The sequence below is a fragment of the Leiobunum rupestre genome, chromosome 3 (assembly GCF_980474605.1).
Source record: "Leiobunum rupestre chromosome 3, qqLeiRupe1.1.hap1, whole genome shotgun sequence".
In the NCBI taxonomy this organism is placed as follows: Eukaryota; Metazoa; Arthropoda; class Arachnida; order Opiliones; family Sclerosomatidae; genus Leiobunum; species Leiobunum rupestre.
This window is the reverse complement of record NC_143386.1, coordinates 62,547,289-62,572,015: the sequence shown is the minus strand read 5'-3', so window position 1 is coordinate 62,572,015 and position 24,727 is coordinate 62,547,289. Positions and strand designations below refer to the sequence as shown.

At 38.0% G+C, this 24,727-nt stretch overlaps 4 protein-coding genes across 11 annotated transcripts; 3 read left to right on the top strand and 1 right to left on the bottom strand.

Annotated features, from left to right (window-relative positions):
* The first annotated feature begins 6,114 nt into the window (after positions 1–6,114).
* Positions 6,115–8,002, top strand: LOC149954164 (uncharacterized). Its single transcript, XM_090169860.1, has one exon. The coding sequence runs from the start codon at positions 6,115–6,117 to the stop codon at positions 7,933–7,935; it is 1,821 nt and encodes a 606-aa protein (XP_090025986.1). The 3' UTR covers positions 7,936–8,002.
* A 368-nt stretch (positions 8,003–8,370) lies between these two features.
* LOC149954163 (mediator of RNA polymerase II transcription subunit 12-like protein) lies at positions 8,371–21,307 on the top strand. Of its 8 annotated transcripts, XM_090168942.1 has the most exons (32): positions 8,371–8,520; positions 8,649–8,717; positions 8,788–8,934; positions 9,004–9,087; positions 9,152–9,583; positions 9,649–9,914; positions 11,811–12,220; positions 12,288–12,598; positions 12,655–12,778; positions 12,840–13,040; positions 13,179–13,408; positions 13,477–13,588; positions 14,127–14,270; positions 14,501–15,108; positions 15,179–15,342; positions 15,648–15,756; positions 15,936–16,066; positions 16,135–16,402; positions 16,467–16,604; positions 16,680–17,068; positions 17,131–17,877; positions 17,951–18,181; positions 18,246–18,378; positions 18,438–18,619; positions 18,673–18,802; positions 18,868–19,029; positions 19,087–19,488; positions 19,826–20,000; positions 20,059–20,342; positions 20,403–20,484; positions 20,550–20,757; positions 20,877–21,307. In XM_090168942.1, the coding sequence occupies exons 1-32, from the start codon at positions 8,446–8,448 to the stop codon at positions 21,205–21,207; spliced, it is 7,479 nt and encodes a 2,492-aa protein (XP_090025068.1). In that variant the 5' UTR covers positions 8,371–8,445; the 3' UTR covers positions 21,208–21,307. The 8 variants fall into 8 exon arrangements, with proteins under 8 accessions (XP_090025068.1, XP_090025067.1, XP_090025066.1 ...); XM_090168941.1 differs by having other exon boundaries at positions 12,840–13,408; positions 14,516–15,108; XM_090168940.1 differs by having other exon boundaries at positions 12,840–13,408; positions 16,150–16,402.
* Positions 21,308–21,622: 315 nt separating this feature from the next.
* Positions 21,623–23,161, top strand: LOC149954162 (ADP-ribose pyrophosphatase). Its single transcript, XM_090168937.1, has 4 exons — positions 21,623–22,017; positions 22,077–22,371; positions 22,432–22,575; positions 22,640–23,161. The coding sequence occupies exons 1-4, from the start codon at positions 21,845–21,847 to the stop codon at positions 22,868–22,870; spliced, it is 843 nt and encodes a 280-aa protein (XP_090025063.1). The 5' UTR covers positions 21,623–21,844; the 3' UTR covers positions 22,871–23,161.
* RagA-B (Ras-related GTP binding A/B) lies at positions 23,048–24,669 on the bottom strand. The gene is made up of 8 exons (XM_090168936.1): positions 24,514–24,669; positions 24,342–24,441; positions 24,142–24,272; positions 23,915–24,073; positions 23,764–23,859; positions 23,583–23,705; positions 23,314–23,521; positions 23,048–23,257 (listed from the first exon to the last, which is right to left on the bottom strand). The coding sequence occupies exons 1-8, from the start codon at positions 24,523–24,525 to the stop codon at positions 23,163–23,165; spliced, it is 924 nt and encodes a 307-aa protein (XP_090025062.1). The 5' UTR covers positions 24,526–24,669; the 3' UTR covers positions 23,048–23,162.
* Positions 24,670–24,727: the final 58 nt, after the last annotated feature.

Here is a 24,727-nt window from a genome sequence, read left to right as displayed (position 1 = left end):
CCCTCAAAATTCAAACGGTACTGTTGCCCTTTAAAAATTGGTGTCCGAAAATTTTGTGAAATGCAACAATATACCTTTAATAACAATTTAAATATATTAGAATAATTCTTTGGGATTTAGATTCCCGAACTATGCTACGTACAATCTTTGATTTTAAATCTTTCGAGTCCCATGCAACGATTGAATGGTTCTTTCACAATTTTTATGAGCAGCCTAGCGTCATCTACAATTCACATTTTTTTATAATTTCTTTATTCGTTCGAAATTGCATCTACTTTTGGTGGGGTGACAAAGGGTTTGCAATTTATACACGTCACAAATAAATATTGAATTAAATAATCCCGTAAGGAACGACAATATATAGTATGATAGTATAGTAACAGTTAACTTACCAAACTCATTTCACGGAGAGGCTGGCGCCATCTGAAGAAGGTTTTCCGCACAACGTTCCTTCTAATTTAGGAAAAACTTTAAAGGATGTCACAAACGCCAAGTTTACATATTTTAAAATAATTTACTCTAAGAAAATTGTTTTAATTTATGTAATAATAGTTGTATCAGAAATACAACAAGGTTATTTTATAAAAAGAACTATTGGTCTGTAACGTTGGTTTATTCTTACACCCTTTTGGAACAGAGCGGCTCCTAGTGGAGCTCAGCACTACTAAAACATTTTTTTTCAATGAAAGCGAAAATAGTAGCGATAGCTGTTGTCGGTACTACAAAATGTAAGAAAACTAATCTTTGACTACAGACGTGAATTGTATTTATTTATTTAACTAGGAACTTGGCCTACCAAGCCGAGTCCAGCTTTTGCGCAGGAAGGGAAATAATCTTTCGCATAGAAACGAATTTACCAAGTACAAAACCCCCAAATAAAAATGTAGTAATTGAAACTGAAGCAGCCGATGCTATTGGATAACTATGTCATGTGTTCGCGAATCGCGAGCGGGCTAAATAAGATAGCAAGCATTGGGGAAGGTAAAATCTGAAGTCACTAACAAGGAGACTACCCGAGGTGTAACACACCGATTTTGTTCAAACTCAATAAATCATGAAAATTCCCAAAGGAAAAGTTTCAACGGGCATTAGTTTTGCCATGGCAACCGAAAATGTTTCTGACAACGCAAAATGGAAAATTCCTTACCGAAAATAACATGGGATTAAAAATTTTAATATGCAAAAACTAGAAAAAATTTATCAAAATTGACGGGAAAAAAATAAAATTGATCAAAATTTAATAAATTTTTACAATTTGATGAAAATGGGTAAAACTGCAATCAATATTTCATTAATTTTATCAAAATTATCACTATTTCAAAATTTGTTCAAATTTATCTGATTCTATCATTTGATAAACACAATTGATTTTTATCACATTTAAGATTTTTTTTATCAATAAAATCCATTTTTATAAAGACTTTTGTCGATATGGTTTTAATTTGGCTAAAACCATTTAAGTTAAAAGGAGCCACCTATGGACTGCATTGTAAAGGATTATATAATTAGCGAATAAGTAGAAAAGTCCATTATGAAAAGGGATAATAAAGCTAAACCCTACAAATTTGAAGAAATTTAAAAACTTACTAATAGCTCGTACCGATAGCTCGTTTTGAGATTTCCCGCACGGTACTGACGAGTCCCTTGGACGAAACCGGTCTACCGTTGGAATTTCTGGCTATTTTATTTAATTTAATTTAGTTTTTCACTCGAAGATCTATTTGGTCCGAGTTTCGCGTCTTTTTGTTCGCTCGAACAAACCTTTTCTAGTAATATCAGAGAGCGTCGCGTTAAAATACAAAATAGTAAAATGCTCGTCGAATAGTCGAGTACCCGAACATGATGGGAAATTGACGAATTCATCAAGGCGGCTTATTCGAGTACCGGAGTATGTAGATTTTCGATAATCGACGAGTATTGCATTTTTCTTAATCGAGTTACGAGTTCGGGTACCCGAACTAAATAAATTTCGGGTACTCGATGTGGCCAAAGGGGCGACCAAAGTATTACATGTAAAATGGATTTGTTGAATTATATATTAAACTCATTTTTCTTGAAACTTGAAAAGTAAATTTTTTTTAATAAAACAAAATAATGTGGTTTTCCAGAGGCAACGGGGATGGGGGGGGGGCGCTAATTTCGGTGGTTTGCCCTTGGCGCCAAATATCCTCGCTACGCCACTGCAAAATGGTATCAAAATGTAAAAATTATTATATATTTCCGGACTAATGTTTATTTTAAAATTTACAAATTCCGCGTGCTATTCTAACATGGTGTAATGATAACCAATCAGAAGTCAGCTATATTAAATATTCAAGATTATTTTATAAAGAAAAATTATAACATAAATTAATATAATTAATATAATTAAATTGTCTTACCAATCATCAAAAATTATTTTATAATTATGATTTCACGGACCTTTTTCGAACGCGCAATGACACTACTTCTTATGATCTTAGGAAATTCGACTTCGCGAACAGCAGGCGTAGCACCTTGATATTTGCCTACACCAAAAATTTTGTGGGCATCGGAAATTTCAAGTAGGAGCCCGGGCTTTTTGTATATAATATATTATTTATTTTATTAAAATGTTTTTACTTTCGGTTTCCAATTGAAAAAAAAAAGATTACCAGCATGGCGGCCATAGCCACAGGTACGGCGTGACGTCATGCTGCCAAGTCGCTATTATAAATACACCGTTTCTTTTATATCGGTGCCATGTCACCCTTGTAGAAAGAGCTCTATTTGAAGTAGAAACAATTCCATATACATAAATAATATTTTTGGTCCTAAATATTTCACGAAGAACGTTCTCAGGGCATAGTAAGGGCTCCCTTTAGAATCCAAAAAAACAATGTTAGGTTTTGAGTATGGTTTTGAACCTCAAAACCTCTTATTGTGTATTGTGCTAAATAATGAGCAAATTTCAACTAAAAGCGCTGTTAAATAAGCGAGAAGTGTGAAACGCCACTTTTGCTTCTCTAATGATCGCGAAAACAGAATAGTGCTGTACTAATGTTTACAATGAGCGCAATGATCGTGGAAAGAGTCGAGTTGCGGCGCTTTTCTGTCCATAGATGTTTAAAGGCGAGCACACTATTTTTCCTGTCTCTAATGAGCTTCCCTTTTCATAATGATTGCTAAGAGTATAATAGGATTTGAAGTTAAATCGTTTAATAATTACATACTACTGAGTTGATATATTTCCCTACGCCCTTTGCATGAACACCATGGCGTAGACAAGGAGAATCCGTAGTGAAACTCCCGTTGGGTCAAGGTTGATAGGGAACAATTATTCTATTGGGTCATCTTTTCTAGCTTTGACTGTACATAACAATAATAATAATAATAATCAGCTAGGCTAATACCTAAGGCACCACCTTAGGCCAAAGTCATCAAGCGACTTCTAAAGCAATTAATTCAGGTGGCCGGGTTACAATGCGTAGGAGGGTGGTGGCAAGTCCTTCATGCCACGCGAGCCAATTGCTCCCTACACTTACTATAATTACCGTTAACCTCAACAAGTTTTTTTTAATATTTGTTGAACCCCAAATCCATTCCAAAACAAATTTTAACGCCACTAACGAAATAAATTCAGTTCTTTAAGGTTATTCAATAGGGCTTGCACTTCGCACAGAGAAAATGATCCTAAGGAAGCGTTGCAAGATAAGTAGAATTTACAGTGGCCCTTTGCATTGTTATAAGGAAACCAAAATAAGACAAATTAAAAGTTATCAGAAACATTCATGGGAGGTATATCTTAAAGTCGAGTTAACTTTAATGATATTTGAAGGAAATACTTTTTTTCCTCCAAGGTTTTACCTTTTGTAAGTATCACGTGTTGTCCCATCACCATCAATTGAGCGCCCCCTTTCAAAGCAGTTTGGTTAGGGGGTACTTATTTGTACCAGTGTACCCTCCCATTCTTAGGTCATTGTGTATTTTTATACATATAGAATTCTTGAGTAGTGTCAAGTTCGGTCACAAGAAGTATACTCGAGTATACTTCTCCCGAGCTTTGGTCAGTATGTGTGAACTGGGAACCAGATTTAAATTTCAAGATAACAAAAACACCTTTAAATAAGCCAACTCTACTGTTTCGATTTAGATTCCCTTTGGACGCAAAACCGCTAGCGGAAATTCTGGTCGTAAATTGTAAAACGACCCTTTATAATTGGTGGAACTTGGTTTTGGGAGCTGGATTCACCTAGCCTTGCCAGAATAAAAACCCACTTGAGGTCTCAATCGAATCCAGAAACATTTTTCTAATAGTTCAATTCATTCATTATTTATTTATTTATTATCACATGTTGTGCCCACAAAGCCGTAATAGGCTTATATGCAGGCTTCCAATCTTTTACAGTTGAATTGGCAGTTGGCACAAAACACAATGTAATACAATACAAAATGGGGCAAGGACAGTAACAAATACAAAATCAGCTTTCGGGTTCGAGACTCCTCCTCAAAATACCGCTTGACGAGGGGTCTCGAACCCGAAAGCTCCGGTAAACATGTAAATAAAATTTAACTGTTTTTAATAAAAATACCATGAAGTATCAGTAATGTTTTAACCAGTTATTAAACTTACTCATATATTTAAATAAATATTTTTCAAAGATGCCCGCTAAAATGATATGTTGCTACCGCCTTCATGCGATTTGATTTTCAGGTCTGAGTCATAGAAATCTGATAGGTACCTATGAGATTTCTATGGTCTGAGTAGGGCGCTGCAGCATCCGTGGAATGTGCAATATACTTAAATTGGAACGGTCAAGCTTTAACCATTAGATAGCCCTATAGCCTATTAAAAACTAAAATTTATGGCGAAAACCGCATCAAAAAATATTGAGTGGTTAATTTTTAATAAAATAAAGAAATTTCGGGAAATCGAAAAGCGCCCGTCTGCCGCGAAACCTGGTGACAAGTCGGTGAGACAGAAAAACAACGTAAAAGCGCGTGCTGCCTAAGACGCAAAAAATTTGTTTTGCACGCGCGGCGCGTTATAAGAGACCTAAGCCTAAATTGCGCGATTTTAAAAGTTAGGATAGTTGGCAAATCGCTCATACGGGGTTAGGGGCGCTGGCGGCGGCCCCTAAGATGGCGGCGAAAATTCAAACCCAAACACCAGGCGTTTTTTTTTCGTTTCAACTTTTTGGGCCAAAAGCTATTTTTTCAAGACAAAAAAAGGTACGTGTTAGTATATTGAACGTCTTGTTAATCTTTTGATACGGAAATAAGGCCATATTTGTAAAAGCTTGGCCGTTCCCCTTTAATGTTGGTACGACCATAGATACAGGGCCGGCGTTGGGGGGGGGGGGAGGGTAAGCGGGGCAAAAGTACCCCGGGCCCGGGCCTCCGAAAGGGGCCGCCGGAACGGGTGCCTAACTAAAACTATCTATTTCCAAAAAAAACACAAATTTTGGAGTAAAAATTACCTGGGGCCCGAAAATCCTAGAGCCAGCCCTGCATAGATAGAACCATAGAGATAGTAAAGAAATAGAGGGAAGATTACCACGTTAAGGCACCCCTGTTTTTGACCGGGAAAATCTATCCTTCCTTATGCAATTCTTAACAAAATTTTTTCCTTTTATGTGATTTTATCTACAGTTCATTGTTAGCGGTTTTCAATGTGTAGTCATTCTTAGTATTATGTAGTTCATGCTCGGTTCTATTATTATTATTTTTTGTATAGAAATATTTGAAATTCCCTCCCATATTTTTTGGTTGTTGCTATTCAGTTCCTTAGTCGGTTAGTATTGTATATCGACAACTATATAATTTGTAAACACCATGTTAGAATTGTAAGTATCTACAATATTCGTTGTAAATAAGTTAGGTTACTATAATCGTACCTAAAGTTGTAAATAAGTTAGGCTACTGTACCAGTCCTGGTCTAAAATATGCAAATGTTAACAAAAGTTATTCCAATTATATGACTTTATCTTCAATAGTTTTCAGTCCTATTTGCAGTCATTCAAAAAAGTTTGTAGTTCATGCTTGGTTTTATTATTTTTTTGTACAATATCATTTGAAATTCCTTCTTCTATATTTTTTCTCATCGACTGTGCTCCCATCTGGTGAGCCGCCTCGTGCCCTACTCTCTTTAATATAATGCTGGCAGACGCTTCAAAGGGATGTCCAGTGGGCGTACAACACGGTGAACACGCTGATGATCTGGCTATCTGGGCCTCCGGGCCCCATGCCGAGACCCTACAAGAACACATCCAAGTGGCTCTGAACAATATGGAAGTTTATAGTACAGACTGGGGCCTAACATTTCAACCCACCAAATGCAAATATATGGTGATACACAACAAGCGGAATACTGACTTTTATGATGATATTTTCTTCAGTGTGGGTCAGACACATTTGGATAGGGTAGAGACATACGTCTACCTTGGTGTCACTATTGACTCAAAATTAACTTGGCGAAATCACATTGATAGCCTGCACAGGTCCTCTATGAAGAGATTAAATTTACTGAGAGCTGTTTCATCTACATACTGGGGTGCCTCTAGACGAGCTCTGAGGGTTTTATACACTCACCTCATTCGTTCACGCTTGGATTACTCTTGTTTGGTATATAGTACGGCGGCGAAAACTCACTTAGATAAACTAGACAGAGTGCAAAATGCAGCGCTTAGGGCGATTCTTGGAGTTCCCAAATCTACTCGCATTGCTTTGATGGAGGCAGAAGCAGCCATCATGCCACTTTCTCACAGACGAGACTTGTTGGGAGTTCAATATCTAGCAATAGCGGCGGCATCAGATACTCCAGAATATTACAGGAGGCACGTTCAATCGAGTATTGCCGAATTGCGACCCTACGAAAATAAATGGCAATCACATAAAACTCCTCCCATGCTTAAGTATTGGAAGAAGCTGGAGTCACTTAACCTTGCTTGGTACCACGATCAGGAACAAAGGAACGAGACCATTCCTCCCCCACCCCCTTGGGGGGCTGTTAATGCGGTGGTGAATTGTGACTGGCTACGGCTTTCTAAGGGTAATACATCTGATGTAGAACTATATCAGCTATTTTTCTCAGAACTGGACCGCATGCACCATAATCAGACCATTATTTATACTGATGGATCTGTAAGGGATGATATTGGCTGTGCAGGTGCCAGTTTTTGCATTCCAGACATGAGGGTAGACAACCAAACTTTGGTGGACCCGGGCCATTCCATTAGTACCGTGGAACTGTTTGCGATCAACCAAGCATTGCGGTATGCTCAGAGGAATTCCATTGGAGATATAATCATATGTTCCGATTCTAAATCAGCTCTCATCATGCTCTCTGGTTTTAATTCAGATCCCCAAGTTTTAACTTTTCGGGCCTTGAGTGCTACATACAAGGGCAAAATCTCATTGTTATGGTGTCCTTCACATATAGGAGTGCCGGGTAATGTTGCTGCGGACCGCTGTGCCGACATTTCTAACATCTCTTGTCCCCCTCTAATTTCAGTGTTTCTCCCAAATTCTAAATCTTGTCTGAAATTGCGTTGTACTAAATTGTTTAATGACATATGGACTTCTGAATGGAAAAAATTTGTGCAAAGTCGTGCTCAGGGTTTTTATAAATCTGATCCCACCAGTGACGTCATTTCTGCTTTGAGACTTCCACGTTGGAAGGACTCCCTCATTGCCAGGTTCATATGCGATCGTTTACCTACAAATGAAAGACTATATAATATAAATTTGCGATCTTCCAACATATGCTCAAGCTGTTCTTATGATAAGGTGCAGTCTGTGGATCATCTTCTTTTCACTTGTGAGAGTGGTAAAAAAATTCGACCTAGGCTTCTGGGTTCTCTAGTCACCGGCAAATATGATACAAATAGAAATGGTGTAAAAAAATCAGTTCAGCATGGAGACCTGGCGATTATTAACGATCTTTGTGACATTTTTAAAGTGGCGAAAATCAATTAATGTTAAGTTCCTACCTTTGTTTTGCCTAGTTTTTTAATTGGCTGTCATTAGATTTCGTCTGTTGTCAGTTTTTTCTGTTTTTGTTTTTTAATTTTTCCTCTTCTTTGCTCTGGTGCTAAGTCCTTTTATGTAATTTTGGAGTGTGTGGTGCGAAGACCCCGCTGTCATAGGCACCAAATAAATATCTTTCTTATTTTGAAAAAAAAAAAAGCTGTATTTTTATATACAAGTCTTCAATAAAATCTTGAATCTTGTTTACATCAAATGACAGTTGATTTTCCAAAAGGCATAATGTATTTCATTTCACCGCGCGTCGATGGCGCCACGTAATCTGCCTATCTCATGGCTTCCTACATTGGCGAAAAGGTGGTCGGCACTCGCTGTCAACTTCGCCAGATACAATAGTGCCTCTATTTATTTTCTATCTCTATGGATAGAACAGCGCCGTAACGCGTTATTGAGTTGGTGGTGAACCTGGACAAAGTGAACATTCGAGATTTTGAGGAGAAAATGGCGAAGCGGCCGCTTAAGAAAACTACCTTAGGTCCGCCGGACGTTTATCCGCAAGATCCAAAACAGAGAGAGGTAAATTTATTTACAATTGTTTTTGAATATAAAATAAGTAATTTATATTTGTATAACGAAAGTAAATACCGCATTAAATGTTCGTATTAAGCCTTGGCCTTTGTACATGTCTAATTTTTAATGCTTAGGATGAATTAACTGCGGTTAACGTCAAACAAGGATTCATAAACACACATCCCATTCCTCCCCAAGATGAGGTAATTTGTTTAAGAATATTTTAGGAAGTTTTAAAAGTAGTCAATAACTTCAAAATTATTTTAATTTCAGTACGGATCAGCTCGTAATGCAAACATAACAGCAGCCAAATTTGGAGCCTTTTTCAGTGCAATATTAACAAAGAAACAGGAAATTAATACATTCTCGGATACTGGTAAAAGACGACCGCAAATCAACACCAAAGATAACTTTTGGCCGGTCAGTTTTAGGCTAACCTAATTGTTTTTTTAATTAAGCAAGTCTTACCCTGAAATATCGCAATTTTAGGTTACACCAAGATCTAAAATCCCAATCGAAGCTTGGTTCAAAGATTTGGCTGGATCTAAACCTCTGAATGTTCTTGCTAAAAAGGTATATCTGTTAATATAAATATTGCATAAATAAACTCAAATTTAATCTCTTGATCTTATTTCAGACACCAATATTTAATAAGAAAGAGGAAATATTTATGACTCTATACGAATATTCTGTGCCTATGGTTCGAGCAACGTGGTTTGTTAAAATGTCATCAGCCTACACTGTTGCAATCTCTGAAGCTAAAATTAAAAAAAGACAATTGCCGGATCAATCGCAAGAGTGGACCCAAGCTCTGTGCAAATTTCTTAGGGAACAAGTTCAAAAACTAGCTGAGCATTACCACAGTAATATATCACTCGGAGGAAGTAGTTCCAGTAGTAGTAATCTAGGCAGTAGTAATTCGAGTAGTGGTGGAAGTTCCTTATCTAATACAAGCTCAAGTCTTTCTGGATCGAGTATACCTGGTTCAAATATAGGATCTGGAATCTCTGCAGAAGTGGCCTATAAACAATGGCAGTATTGTACGCAGTTGTCGTGGCATCTATATGGGGTAAGTATATCTAGAAGTTTGAATTTTATTTCGTCAATTTTAACTAATCATTATATTTGACATAGGAGGGGCTGTTAGATAGGCAAGATTTTTTGTCTTGGGTTTTAGAGCTGATTGAAAAAACCAAATCTCCAGATGATCCCATTTTGAAACTAATTATGACTCTGGCTCTTCAATATGTGGATGAATTTGTCCACTCTGAGATACTTTCCCGTAGATTGGCTCATCATTGTGCCAAAAAACTCAATCAGTTAATAGCCGATGTCGGAAATCCAAATTCCCCGAGACCACAGAGTCCTAGCCATAACTCCAACAACAATAATCAAACTGGGTACGTTAATTTACCTTGGCTACCTAAAACCATAAGCCTATCATAAGGTCCACCTAAGTAAAGGTCTAGCATTGTCCAAAAATTAACGTACAAAGATGTACGACGATAGGGCAGTAGCGCCATCTTCTTTTTCCAACTTTCTACATCTAACATATTATCTTGCTTGGTAGAGCAGCCACACTTGCGCTGATAAATGCCACGCAAAATGCGTCTAAATCTTAAATTTGAAAAACAAATACCTTCAGAAACACAACTCATATTTCTAATAGCTATGTTTACGTTCCGATGAATCATTTTGTCAAGATAAGTGTTAATTTTAACTTTGAAAGCGATAAAATGTTGAAAATACCTTGGTTACAATGCTAAGGTCTGGTGGTGAGGACTGTGCAGTTTGATCTGTGCACTCTGCAAAGGCTGGCTTGTGTCGGCACTACAGGAGCCATTAGAACAGCCCCAAGCGCTTCTCTGGAAATACTCCTGAATATGCTTCCTCTCCACCTTTTTATTGAGGAAGCTGCCCTTTTAGGTGCCTATAGGCTGGTGGAAGGCTAATAATTGGGAGCATAGCCACACCAAGCTCTTCCGAGATATGTCCAATCAGATGCCGATTTTAACTATGGGCTCTAATCTGATGGTTACTAAACTCCACTTTAGTAAACCTTTTGAGGTCAACTTCCCTAGCCGTGCGGAGTGGAGTCACTTGACCCTCGGTACCAGAGGAGAGGTGGTCTGGTTCACTGATCGGTCTAAGACCCACTATGGCACTGGTGCGGGGATGTATTGCCTTACTAATAATTTTGGCTTTTATGAAAGCCTAGGGATACACACTAGTGTATTCCAGGCTGAAATTTTTGCCATTTGCTCCTGTGCTGCTCACGGTTTACATCAGGGGTATCATGGGAAGGTTATCCAGATTTATTCAGATAGCCAGGCTGCTCTTAGAGCTCTCAGCCAGTATAGTATTCTTTCTAAACTGGTTTTTAGCTGCTTAGATCTCCTCTGCACTCTTGGGTTGCACAATAAAGTTCAACTTTGTTGGGTACCTGGGCATAAGGGGCATCTTGGGAACGAAAGGGCCGACGCCTTGGCCAAGGAAGGTGCGAGGGCTGGGTTCATTGGTCCAGAACCTGCTCTCCCCATCTCCCGAGGACTGGTACGCGGCTTAATCTCCAAGTTTATGTCGGATCGTCAACTCAGACAATGGTCTGAAATTGAGGGTCAAAGGCAGACCAAAGAGTTCACTCTTGGCCCTTCTAGGGAGAGAGCTAGAGAATTACTCTCGCTATCTAGGTCCAGTATTAGGATTGTTACTGGCCTACTTACAGGCCACTGCCATCTTAACAGACATTTAACGCTTATTGGGGTCAGTGATGACCCGATTTGCAGATCTTGTCTAGCTGAGGAGGAAACTGCCTCACATGTACTCTGTAGCTGCGATTACTATGCAGCCCAGAGGTTTGAGCATTTGGGTATGCATCGGTTGGAGACGTATGACGTCTCTAATATCACGGCCGGGCAGATTTTAAGCTTTATGTCGGCAATAGGACTTATTTAAGTCACCCAGTTTGGGGATGCACAATGGACCTTAGGTCGAAGTGTTTGGCTTGCCACCCCACTCAATAATAATAAGGTCTGGTGGTGGAGATTTCTCCCACGTGGTTCTACATTTAAAACGATCGCGCACGCCTTCTGAGCATTCAACATGCAACTCGCGAAATTCATTTGGGGAAATGCCTAGTTGAGAACATAATTACAAGGAGGTGCAGATTTTGAATACCTTCCTCTTAATAACGGGTATGTGATCGTCAATAATTTGGCCTAGACCTTTGCTTATGGGGACATTATGATAGGCTAATGATAAAACTGATAATTTTCTTAATATTTGCTTGTTTCCAGTCCTGGAACACCTACGAACCAGTCTAATCAACAACCAATCCAAAATCAGCAGCAACAACTACAGAAACCACAACCTACCAACCCAATTATATCAAGTTTCAACGAATTTCTAAATTGTTCCTATCACCGTAGTGTTGTACTTCAGTTATCAGCCATTCTTCAAGTCATAACTTTGGAGTGTCCAACAGCTCTTGTTTGGAATAACATTGGTGAAACTAAGGCCACTTCCATTTTGAATGGCTCACCTTTGGATCTTCTACCATGTGCCCCTTCCAGTTTGCCAATGCCCCCACGACCAACCAACCCTCACATACGGCAAATGCTTCGTCAAGCTGAGAAACTTATCAGGCAACGGGGGCAAGCGGCGGAAGTGTGGTGGTCTTGTGAAAAGTGGCAACAAACAGCTACCAGTATGTTTCAATATTATCTAATGTTTATCATTTTAATGTTTTAATTCAATTCTATTTTTATAAAAAGGCGCAACTATACAACGGGTTTTGAATGCTCTGGATGCCCTGGACCGTTATGCTTTTGACAAAGTTGACTCGAGCAATTGTTTGGATGTGCTCTATGGCAAGATATTTCCCAATAACACTGCTAATAATTCCAAAGAAAAGGGGATCACAAATCCAACTGCTAACCTCTCTACGGAGGTTCTATTAGCCCAAGATGAACCCATTGTCCAGTTGCTGTGCGAATGGGCGGTCACCACTAAAAGATCGGGGGAACATCGCGCTTTATTAGTTGCCAGATTGCTTGAAAAACGTCAAAATGATTTAGTAGCTGAGGTAAAATTCAATTTATCTCTAATATGAGTACAAATTTATTTTGTGATTATTTACAGAGGTACTCGGAATCAGATATAGCTGATGATAAAGATAGCCAGGATTCCGCAATTTTGTCAATTGGATTACCTATCTACCAAACGCTACTTAGTAATTTTCTGGATACCCAAGCTCCAGTCTTAGGTAATTTTTATGAAATAAAGTGCCTCAGAAGACTTGCCCATCAAATCTTTTATATTTGCAGATGAGAAACCAAGTATGGAAAACAAATCCGCTTTCTCCAACCTAGTCCTATTATTTGCGGAGCTAATTCGCTTGGATGTGTTTTCCCATGACTCATACATGTGTTCCCTCATCTCCAGAGGAATTTTAGCCAATTCTCTAACACCACCAGCCGTGTCATCCAGCAATCCTGGACAATCATTACCTAGTAATAACAACCAAGGTATAAATCCCTCGACTAACCCAAATGTCATGATGGTGAACCCCAACGTACCCAATAATCAAATGGGAAAAGGAATACCCGCTTTAGAGCCCCTTCTGACTGGTTTTATGAGTGACCCTTCTCATGGAATGTCTCCAGGAATGGTTGGACCCAATATCCCTGTCATGGGAAATCCTGGTTTAGGCGGTCCTGGTATGCCTTGTTCCGGCCTAGGGGGATCCAATTTATGTCCTTCTGGAATGGGAGGACCAAATATGAGTGGACCAACTAGTTTAGGCATGTTAGGTCTAGGAGACCCCAACAGACCACCGGAATCTCTGCCCATGTTTGATCCTGTGGATAATAGACCTGGATCAGTTAAAACTGAGGTAAATTTTTGATGTTATTAAAAAATTTCCTCGTTACTTTGGCTACTTTAAAGATTTTCCCATCCCAGAATCCTTGGGATACCATGCATATGGATATGGATGATGCTCGAATTGACGCTGATTTGGATAAATTGCTTCAGCATATCAAAGAAGGACAGCAAAACAACTGTGATCAACCCGGTATGTTTTAGTTCTTTCCTTAAGATATTATTGTTTTTTATTTGTGAATGTATTGTATTTCCGTTTTAAAAACTAACTTTTAAAATGATTGTCTCTTCGTCACAATTTTTTGGGTGAGGTGTCCTATCTACTAACACGTTTCAATCTATGCAAATTTTTGTGTATGTGTTTTAATTTTTGAGACTGGTAAAATCTAATTTCAAATTATTATTATTATTATTATAAGAGCCAAATTTTATTTCAGCCTTTCCTTTTTTTTTTGGAATTATTTCTATTTTAAGGCTGAAAGACAATTTGGTTATTAGAAAAAAATTGTTTCCCTCAATTTCTTGTGCGCAGTAATTTAGCATATTTGCAAACATATTTGCTCTATTTTCTGCCTGGAAAGTTGAGTTAATATATTTTACAGTTGCCCTGAATGAGGATGATAGGCGATAAGGTTTTTGTTTAAATAGTGGATTTTGATCAGTTTTTATCGCTAAACATGAAATTGTTTTACCATTAATCGCATTGACAAATATAAGTTTTTGAGTTTCAGCCCTTTGGAAGCAAAAGTACAAAAACCAATGCATGAGTACGCATGATCGTAAAGGTGGAAGAAGCATGGTTCTCTCGAGAATGAAGCGTGAATCTTTTACCCCTGGGTTGCGAGCGAGCTGCCAACACCTGCATGCTCAAAAGGGTTTGCTCTACTCTTAGCACAACACTTTTCTTTCCCACCCTTTCCTCTCTTCGTAATAGGTTTACTATTTAAATCCTTCAAAAGTAGTGGTTTGGGAATCTCATTTAGGTTTTAATGGCTAGGTTTTTATTAAATTTCAAAATCTCATCCAAATGCTTAAGGCTTTAACGAAGAAGCGGGGATTTTTGACCTTTTCCCCTCCCAATTTTTTTTCTTTTTGGACTCTGTAGACATTCTACTTCCAGAGTCTGTAGGCTCTGATAAAGGAGACGGACCATCCTTGATGGACACAGTACCATTGTCACATCCACCATACGGATCAAATTCTAATGGTGCTGCTAGTAATTCTAACAGTGGAACTGTATCTACGAGTCAAAATACGCAACCAACTAGCACAATGCGCCATTTACTTTACACCACTCATTTTCCACTGCCTCAAGATGAGACAGCCTTCCACGATTGCAATCAGAGGCACATTTTGCTCTTTGGCGTTGGCAGAGTCCGAGATGAAGCTAGACATACAGTCAAGAAAGTTACCAAAGAAATAATGAAATTGTTTAGCAAGAAAACCTGTATGGATATGGCTGATGGAGGAAAAGTGAAGAAAAACGTCAAAGAAGGATTCAATTTTGAGTCAGCCGTTACTAGGTTTCAATCTCTGTCATATTTTGATCAGCACGTTGTGACTCAGTCACTTGCCTCCTCAGTTGTGGAAATGCTGAACGTATTTGCTACAGGGAACTCAAATTACCTTCCACTTGTAGAGTACATATCTTTTTTGTTTGATTTGATGGAACTTGCCCTAAACATACATGGACTCATTGAATTTACTATTCAGGTCTGTTTGATTTAATAATTGTGTTGAAATTGTACATTTTCATTTTAATAATACTTTTTATCCAATTAAGCTTTTAAAAGAATTGGCTGAAGTTGAAACCCAGCTTTCTCAGAAAACCGCAGCTTTAGCTGGTACTTACGCCACTTCCGTTGGACTCTACATTGTGGGAGTATTATTCAGATATCATTGCTGCTTGTTGGTTTCTCAGCAACAAACATTGTCAATTTTTGAAGGGTAAGGTGTTTAAAAGAATTTAAAGTCAAGCAAATCTAAAAAACTGTTAAATTGGTGTTTTTGAAAAACAATTTTTATGTTTTAAATCTATAATAATGACCACTATGAACTAATAGTGGCAATACAGAAAAAAATATGGGTTAAAAACTTAAAACTTTAAAGTGAAATACTGAGTCAGTCTAATATAAAAATAGGAAGATTCTGGTTTCAGTTTTATTTAAAAAACTTGTCTCAACTTTGCTTGATTTTTCTCTCAGCCAATGTTTCTAGACAGTAGAATTTACTTAAAAAAATTTTCATTGCAGGTTATGTAAAATAACGGCTCACATATCCAACCCAACTGATTGTAGCTCAGCAGAACGATGCATTTTGTGCTATTTATATGATCTGACCTCAGCTTGCAGCTTCTTAAAAGTACTCTTTAATAATTCATAACCTTGGCAAACCCATAATTTTGGTTAAGGGGCCCACACAATTAGCTAAAAAATAAATGGTTCAGAAAATTAAACATTTTTTGGGGGAACATGCTCTCCATTGCTATGCCCCAGCTTTACAATGTAAGCACTTTTTTAATTTTTCTTTTGTCTTCACAGTCAAAACATACAGAATTATTTGGTGCAATGTACTCCAAGGTGAAGCAAACCTTATATTCTTCACAAACGCCCTCTGCTCTTAATTTACTGTGGACTCCAACTTGTATGATAGAATATATTAACAACCCCAGGTAGTTTTTGTTCTTCAAAACCCTTTTGGTTACATTTTTTGCCTTTAAAGTGTGTTATTTTCTTCCAGTCGTTTTCATTGCAGAGTGAAGATTGATCCCAAGGAACTGTTGCTTCTCAATGAAAATGCTTCGTATAGATACAGCTTTGTTTGCAATGCCATTCAGGGCATTTCCAGTGCTAGAGACGCAGATCGATTAAATGAGATTTCAATGTTTTGTGCTGAATTAACTGCAAGTTGCAGCGCTCTTTCCGGAGAATGGTTGGGTGTTCTGAAAGCTTTGTGTTGTTCGTCAAATCATGGCTGTGGATTTATCGATGTTCTGACCCAAGTGGATGTATGATTGAAGAATTTTCTTTTGATGATTGGTCTCTTTTTCAAGCATTGTTTTTCCTCTTTAGGTTGGGGACTTGTCGATTCACGATAATTTAGCTGTTTTCACTGCTATAATGGTAGCTAGAAGATGTTTTCTCTTACAAGATTTTGTGGTTCAAGTGGCTTTACCATCCTTACTGTCACCCGCTGGTGGGGGTGATCAGGTATTATTTATTTTTATTAATAATAATAATAATAATAATATAAGTTTTTCACTTACTAAGTATGGTAATTTTTAGGATGCCGAATCTGGTGCTCGACTTACATGCCATTTGCTGCTTCGGCTGTTTAAAACAGAGTCATCTGGTAGTGCAAGCCCATCTTCTGTTGGTCTGGCTTATCATTCTTTAACTGTTTCTGGAAATGTACCAGTCCCACCCCCACCCACTCATCGACCACTTTACGTTATCAAGTCCCCCTGTGATAGACACTTGCTAGCAGCTGCTAGAAATGGAATCAGAGTTGAAGCTGTTTTAACAGTGTTGAAGGCCATTTTGGTATTGGGTGATTCGACTGAAGAAGGACAAGAATCCAGGTCTAAAATAGACACCCCTCAAATGAAGGGGGAAATCAGCATCAGTGAAATTTTGGGGCCATTTGATGATTCTGACTTTGATTTAGGCTTGTCGTAAGTAATTCTGTCTCTTCCTTGTATTTTGTCAGCTTGGTGTAACTTCTCCTCACCATTAGGGCCAATCTCAGTAAAACGCCTCAAGGCATGCTTGGAAGTGGTGGTGGTAACTCTAGTGGAAGTAACAGTGGACCAGGCAGTGTACCTAATGCTGGAGGAGGACCAGTGAGTTCTGGCAATGGGAATGACAAAAGTGTGCCAAATTCCTCGGTTGGAGCTGTTGTGGCGACTTGCGCAACTCCTACCGCTACTGATTCTACAACTGTAGTACCAGTAGGAATGGGTACAACTTCTGGAGGTGGAATGGAAAGCGCTGGTCTAAGTGATTTTGCTAAGTATGCATTGAAGCAAATATGTGGTCAGGACTGGGCCCATGAGCGTTGCCTCAGAGATCCTGAGATGCTGTGTAGCTCCGATTTGTTGTTAGATGAAATGTTAACCAATAAACAAGCCCAGCACTTATTGCAAATGATATGTCATCCGGGAGTTTCCAGAACGAAAAGTGAAGATGGGTCTGACCAGAAACAAGCCATTATCGTCATTTTACAGAATTTGGATCAGTGGACTTTGAGGGTAGCTTGGCTCGAACTTCAACTAATGTATAAGCAGTGCCTTCCAGGATCTAGTGAAGTTAATACTTGGTTGGACAATATAGCTAGAGCCACAATAGAAGTCTTCCAACTAACCAGTGAAGAATGCCACAAATTGCCACCAGTTAAAATCTTAAATTCATCCGGTGGCTCGTCGAACGTTCCGTCAGAGCACATGTTTATTAGTAAATCAGCTTTAGGAATTGGCGGGCTTCGGTGGGTGTAGCCAATCATTTTAAAATTTTTTAGTTGGTTTTGAATTTTTATTAGAGTTATTTGGTTTTTTTAGAAATGACGAAGAGAAACATGGTAGAGTATGGCTTATAGCTCCACTGATAGCCAAACTGCCTTCAGCAGTTCAAGGAAAAATTTTGAAAGTTGCCGGGCAAGTTTTGGAAAGTGGAAATTGGGCTACTCCTAATTCAAGCACCACAGTTTCTTCAGCCAATAATTCAGCCAATTCCTCAAATAACACCTCATCGGGTAAAAACAGCAAAGAGAAAGAAAAACCAAGCAAATCGTAAATTAAATATCCTTTATTTAGAATTAAATTATTGAAATAACACCTTCATTATGGATTATAGAACATCATTGTTGAGTCATCAACCTTTTCTTTCCCTGGTCCTAATGTGTCTTAAAGGTCAAGATGAACAAAGGGAAGGCCTTCTCAATTCTCTGAATTCCCAGATTTTCCAATGTCTTCACTTGATAAAAGATGTAATTGATTTTGTATCTTCCTGCTTTTCAATTAACTAAAATTTTCCTTAAAATTTTAGGAGAAATTGAATGCCGATGATATACGATCGCAGGAATCTATGCAAGAAGCTTTGCAATTGCGACTTAGTTTAGTTGGAGGCATGTTTGACATGATTCAAGCCAGTATGACTCTTACAACCGATTGGGCACTACTTCTAGTTCAGCTAATCAGCTACGATGTTGTTGATCCTGATGCAAATTAGTAATGCCTTTAAGATGAAAAAAAAAAGTTTTTATTCATTTCTGTCTCTTTAGTGAGCTTTTTACAACTGTGTTGGACATGCTCGCAGTTTTGACACACTCCACTCAAGTTTCTGATTCATCTGGTAGTGATAGAGGCGAAGAAACTCGCAAATCTTACCCAAATTTTGTCAAGAAACTCAAAGTATTATCAATGCTTAGATGGAAACAGAATGAATTTTACTCTTAAATTATTTTTTTCACCTATAGAAAGAAATGGCTGATAAAAATAGTATCGGTACCAAAATGGTGAGGCAGCTACTACCTCTGTCCAAACAACTCTGTGAAGTCATTACATGTGAAGCAATGGGAAGTCTTATCGATACTAAAGGCAACAAAATTGCTGGTTTCGATTCCATTGATAAGAAACAGGTACTCATTCCTATAGCTTCATACTTTTATTGGTATTGAATTTTACCAATGAATTAGGGGTTGCAAGTATCTGAGAAACAGAAAGTGAGCCCTTGGGATCTGATGGAAGGTCACAAGAACCCAGCTCCGCTTCCGAGAGCCTGGTTTGGAGCTGTTCGTATGGAGAGAAAGATACCTCGTTTGGAAGAAATGCATCGCATTCTGTTGTGGCACACCCATTCTTTAAAGAAGCCCAGCAGCTACTACCTCGATCCATTGGTCTTGCCTCCTGAGGATCTCGAGCCCCCGCAAGAGATTAAACCTCAACCTTTTCTTACCATGCAATTGGAAGAGCCAAAGCGGGGCAAAGAGATCCCCATGGAGATTATCCCTCCTCCACGACTGGTGGCTAAAAAGCCCAAACAACCTCGCAGACGGAGAACTGCTAAAATGACCAATGGTCAGGTAAAGACCAAAAATGTAATTATTCATTCTTTCATTTTCATCCTTATCATTATGACCAGTGTTTCTAAAACTCTGGCTTCATTTTTTATGCACAATTGGTTTTTGAGGTTCATCCGTGGTTAAACAATTTAAACCACAATTTTTTTTATTGAAGTGAGACTCTACTTGTGTCTCTCGAGGTGTGAGACGTTTAAAAGTAGAGGCTTCCTTTGGGTAAAACTGGTTACAAATTGTTTATCATCGAATAACGAGATTTATTTAATATGCATCTGATTAATGGATGTGCCTGTTATACAAGTCTTGTTGTTCGAAGTTGCTTTTCTTTTGTTTGAAACACTTTATAATTAATCAGTCATCAATGAGAGGAATGCCTTATCCCCCTGAACAACAGCCAATGTACAACCCTCCACCACCTCAAACCTGGTATGGACAGCAGCAACAGCAGCAGCCAATTCCACAACAACCTCAACAACAGACTCCGCCACAGCCGCAACAACCTTATTATCCTCAACAACCACTACCTCCTGGTACAGTTTCTCCACTCTTCAAAGTATTTGGGCATTATTTTAAAAATTTGTCACACAGTTGGAGGTCCCAGATTGTCACATTCAAAAGCAGCATTGAGCAATCTGATCAGAAACCGTCAACCTGCATCAAATTTTCTTCCAACTCCAAATCCAGCAACTCAACACCAAGCTGCTTCAAATCCAGTCAGTCAACCCCCTCAGACCCACAACCAAGGCGCACAAATGCAAGGACATGCAGTTGGGGGTGGACCTCTTCCATATCAAAATATGGAATTAATACAAAAGCAACGTCAACAGATGATGATGAGGCAACAGCACATGAGACCTCAAGGAATGGCTGCTGTAAGTAATGTGTTTGTTGTTTTAAGACGTTTTAAATAAACAGTGATTGTTATTTTCTAGTCTGGACCTGGAAATATGTATCCCAATCAAATGCAACAAGGCACTGGTCAGACACCTCCTTTGCATCATTTACCACCTCAAGGTATAATTCGTTTTCTGACGGAATTATTTGTCAGGTATTTATTTTCATTATTTGTGGATCTCTAGGTTCTGGAATTAATCAAGGATATGGAAACAACTATTCTGCTATGCAGCAGAATCAAACAATGATGGAACCACGAGTACCCAACATGATGCAAGGGCCCTCAAATTACAATCAGTCATACATGGGTCCTCAAGGGACTCCCAATACTATGATGAACCCTGGAGGAAATATTAGAGCTCAATCGAATCAATACATGGCTCAATCTGCTAGGTAAGATGCTTTATTTTTTTCCCAATGAGTGTATTTAAGTTATTATACTTGTCACATCTGGCATATAAAAAATTATTGTTATTGTGTGTGATGATGGGAACAAATTTGCATTTAATCAGGGCTCAATATAACATGGGGCAAAGCACTATGCCTGCTCCAAATGTTTCAGTTAGCCAAATGGGAGGCTCTATGAATGCTAATGCAAATCCACACATGATGGGATCCGGAATGGGTGTTCCAGCTGGCAGTGGGCCTAACTATGGAGGTGCAGGAGCAAATCCCAATACCATGGCAGGAGGCATGCAGAATGTGCCAGCCTTGCGGCACCAACAACAAATGCTAGCTATGCAAAACCAGCAACAACAGCAGCAACAACAACAGCATCAGCAACAGCAACAAACTGCAGCATTAGTTGCCCAGTTACGTCAGCAACCCTATCAAGGTTATTAGTTATTGTTTAGAATTTTTGTAAAAAATGTATATTGTACATATTAACTCAATTTTTATTTGTTTACTGTAAATAATTTATTTTAAATTCAATAAAAACATTTAAATTATTATGCTTGATATGCTTAATTGGGTGGGTTGGGAAAAAAATAACTTACGTACAGCCCTGCTTCTTTTTTGAAGCTCGTTATGAGCTATTATGGCGGGTTGGACGATTCAGTTCGCTCGTCTTGGTGTCTAAGGCCTCGGGTCGACACCGATGTTTGTGTATCTCAAAAAAAAAAGTTCACTCGTCCATCTGTTTAATCAGGTGTGAGATATGTGTTACGACCACGCCAACGTTACGGGGAGATAGGGACGGGACACCCGTGGGGGAAATATGACAACCACCCTTTGGAGATTAGTGGTCGTCCTCACAGGGCCATCCACAAACTCTGCCTCCCAGACGCTTGGGATTACAGGAGTACGCCACTACTTCCGGCGTACAGCCCTGCTTGAGGTTTCCGGCTTGGATATATAAATTAATCGGCTGCTATTTCTTCTGGTATTTGAGTTAGGTTTAGGTTTGATTTATCAAGAGCCTAGTCTAGGGTATATATTTGCTTATGAAGATTTCTATGGTTTGATTATAAAAATATTTATGATGGGTTTTCACGTGAAATGTAGAAACGCAGTTTATCCTTACTCACTTAAAACTATTCAACGTCTTTTTGTTCCGGATGATAAAGTTAGTTGGGCAAACGTTTGGACTGGATATGATCCACCGTCTTTCTCCCTTGTAACAAATAAAGAATGGGAGGACCCTGATTTAAAGTAAACCAATTAATTTCAATTAACTGAACCTGATACAAATTTAATTTTTATTTATTCAGTGACCTCAGTTTTAAACCAAAATGGAATGACATAGATAACTCCATTGATAGAAGAAGTTTCAACGGCCAGTATACCATTGTGAATGGATCTCCATTGAATATTGTTGGTAGAACGGGTTTAAAGGGAAGAGGAAGGTTAGGCAGATGGGGACCAAATCACGCAGCAGACCCAGTTGTAACAAGGTGGAAAAGAAATTCAGATGGATTCAAAATGGCACACTCACAAACTCACAAACCTATACTACAATTTGTGGCTATTGAAAGGACTGATAGCGGAGAGTGGGCTATTCCTGGGGTAAGTAGAGAAAATTTGGTTTTCAAGGCGGGCCCAACAATTAATTGTCTGGAACTCTAGGGAATGGTTGATCCAAATGAAAATGTCACAGAAACACTCAAAAGGGAATTTTGTGAAGAAGCTGTGAATAGCTTATCACTTTCAGACTATGACAAGGAAGTTTTGAATAAAAGTTTGGGTGGTTTCTTTGATTCAGGAGTAGAGGTATTGTTTACTTTAAATTTAAATTTTGCGTGATTTGTATGCAGAACGTTAACTTCTGATGTAGGTATTTAAAGGCTACGTCGATGACCCAAGAAATACTGACAATTCTTGGATGGAAACCACTGTCAGAAATTTCCATGATGAAACTGGAGAAAATGTTGGCAAATTTCCACTATGTGCGGGTGATGATGCTCACCGTGTCCAATGGATGGACATCAACAGCGAGCTAAAACTTTATGCAAGCCACACTGAATTTCTTAAAGAAATTGCTCAAAGATTAGGCTCACACTGGTGAAAAAATTTTCGCAAATATTTACCAATAATTCTCACACTCCTTTGAATCTTAACTTCTATTTTTAAACTTTTATTTTTATGTTTAAAAATTTTTAAGTTAATTTGCATAATATGTATATATTTGAAAGCACTTATGTAGGGCTTAAAACTAAGCAGCTTTAATCAATTTTCATCACCCTTTCATCATAAATGACACTTTGTTTAATTAATAATGGACATTTGTATATTTAGTTATACAAAACAAATAAATTTCGTAAATATAATTCAGTAGGTATGTACAAATTCATCTCTATTTATCTGACCAAGGAATGTTGAGATTGTTTAACGCCTTCCAACTTTTCAAAATGTTTTCGAGCATTGCGAATATTAATTAAAGTAGCTGCTGATGCTAAAATATTCAGTGAATTAGCGAAGTGTTAAAAATTTCATTTTTGTATAACTTACGAATTGTTGGGTCAGAAATAACCACCATTACATAAGTATTAGGCGTAAAAACGTCAATATAAGCGGCAAAGTTTGCATTTCGAACTTCCATGCTTTGAAATTGGGCTGCTAATTTGCTACAACTGAGTTTAAACTGTTTGATAATATTTGACACCTTCTCAAAGCGATGAACGTCATTGTGGGGTTGCCTCTGACTGTGAGAAATAACCTTAAAATGAAAGTATTAATATTAAATACCCTGCCTGTGAATTTAAATGCCAAATTTTTACCAAAAACGTTGCTTTTTCAAAAAGCAAAACTTCATCCGCGTCAATAATATTGGCAAATTGTTGCAAGTTCGCTTCTAACTGTTGAACATTAGGAACTAAAGTATAGACTATGGAAGACCAAGCCTGAGAAAGGATTAAAACGAATTATTACTTAAATTATTTGTTTTATAAATTTACGTACTTTGTAAAGAGTTTCGTCCCAAATTGAGGTTCTGAAACAGGTACAATTTAAGGGACGGGAAAGACGTTTAAGCTCTTCTTCGCGGTCAGAAAATATCTATAAAACAGATCTTTGAAGATTCAAATAATAAGCAAACATTTAATTTATTTACCACTTCACGCTGATCTTCCTGTACCAAGTCCATCTTGTGAATTAAGCAAAATATTTTGGCCTCTGGAGAATTTTGTAGAATAGCTTCTAAACATGATTGGTAATAATGCATGTCCTTCTCAAGTTCACGAGATTCAACATCAAAGACGTAAATTAAAACCTTTTAATAGAAATGCCATGATTTGTGCGAGCTTCGATAAAAAACTCTTAACATGGAATCGTAATGACCTCCACATTACGGAAGATGTTATCTCTCTGACTTGCAAAGTAGCTTTCCATGAAGGCTTCTTGACCTCCGCAGTCCCATAAATTAAGGACCAAATTACCCAAAAAACGAACATGCGAATGTTCAACGTCAACTGAAAAAGAAGTGTTTACGTTAAATTTTTCATGATAATTTTAATTTTTTTATTTTAAAGTGCACAAACTTGTAGCTCCTAATCTTCTTGTGTCCCTAGCAATGTAGTTTGCAAAAATTATAGACCTCATACTGGTCTTTCCGGACCCACTTTTCCCCATGAGAAGAACCTTAATTAAATTATAAAATTACGTAAATCGTTGTGTATATTTGTTTCAAAACAATTAAAATTTTGTAAGTACCTTTTTCTTCATTTTTAACCAATTTTATTTAATTAATCTTTACGGTCAAATAGAAAAGGACACGGTAATGCTAAAGCTTGGAAAAATCAAAACACTTCTGTACGCTAAGGCCTAAGTTAAGAAACGCCTCAAAAATCACGTGAAATTAGTTTTTGAGCAAATATTGCCATCTACAAATTTTGTAGAAATCATACATTAATTTTTTTAAATATCT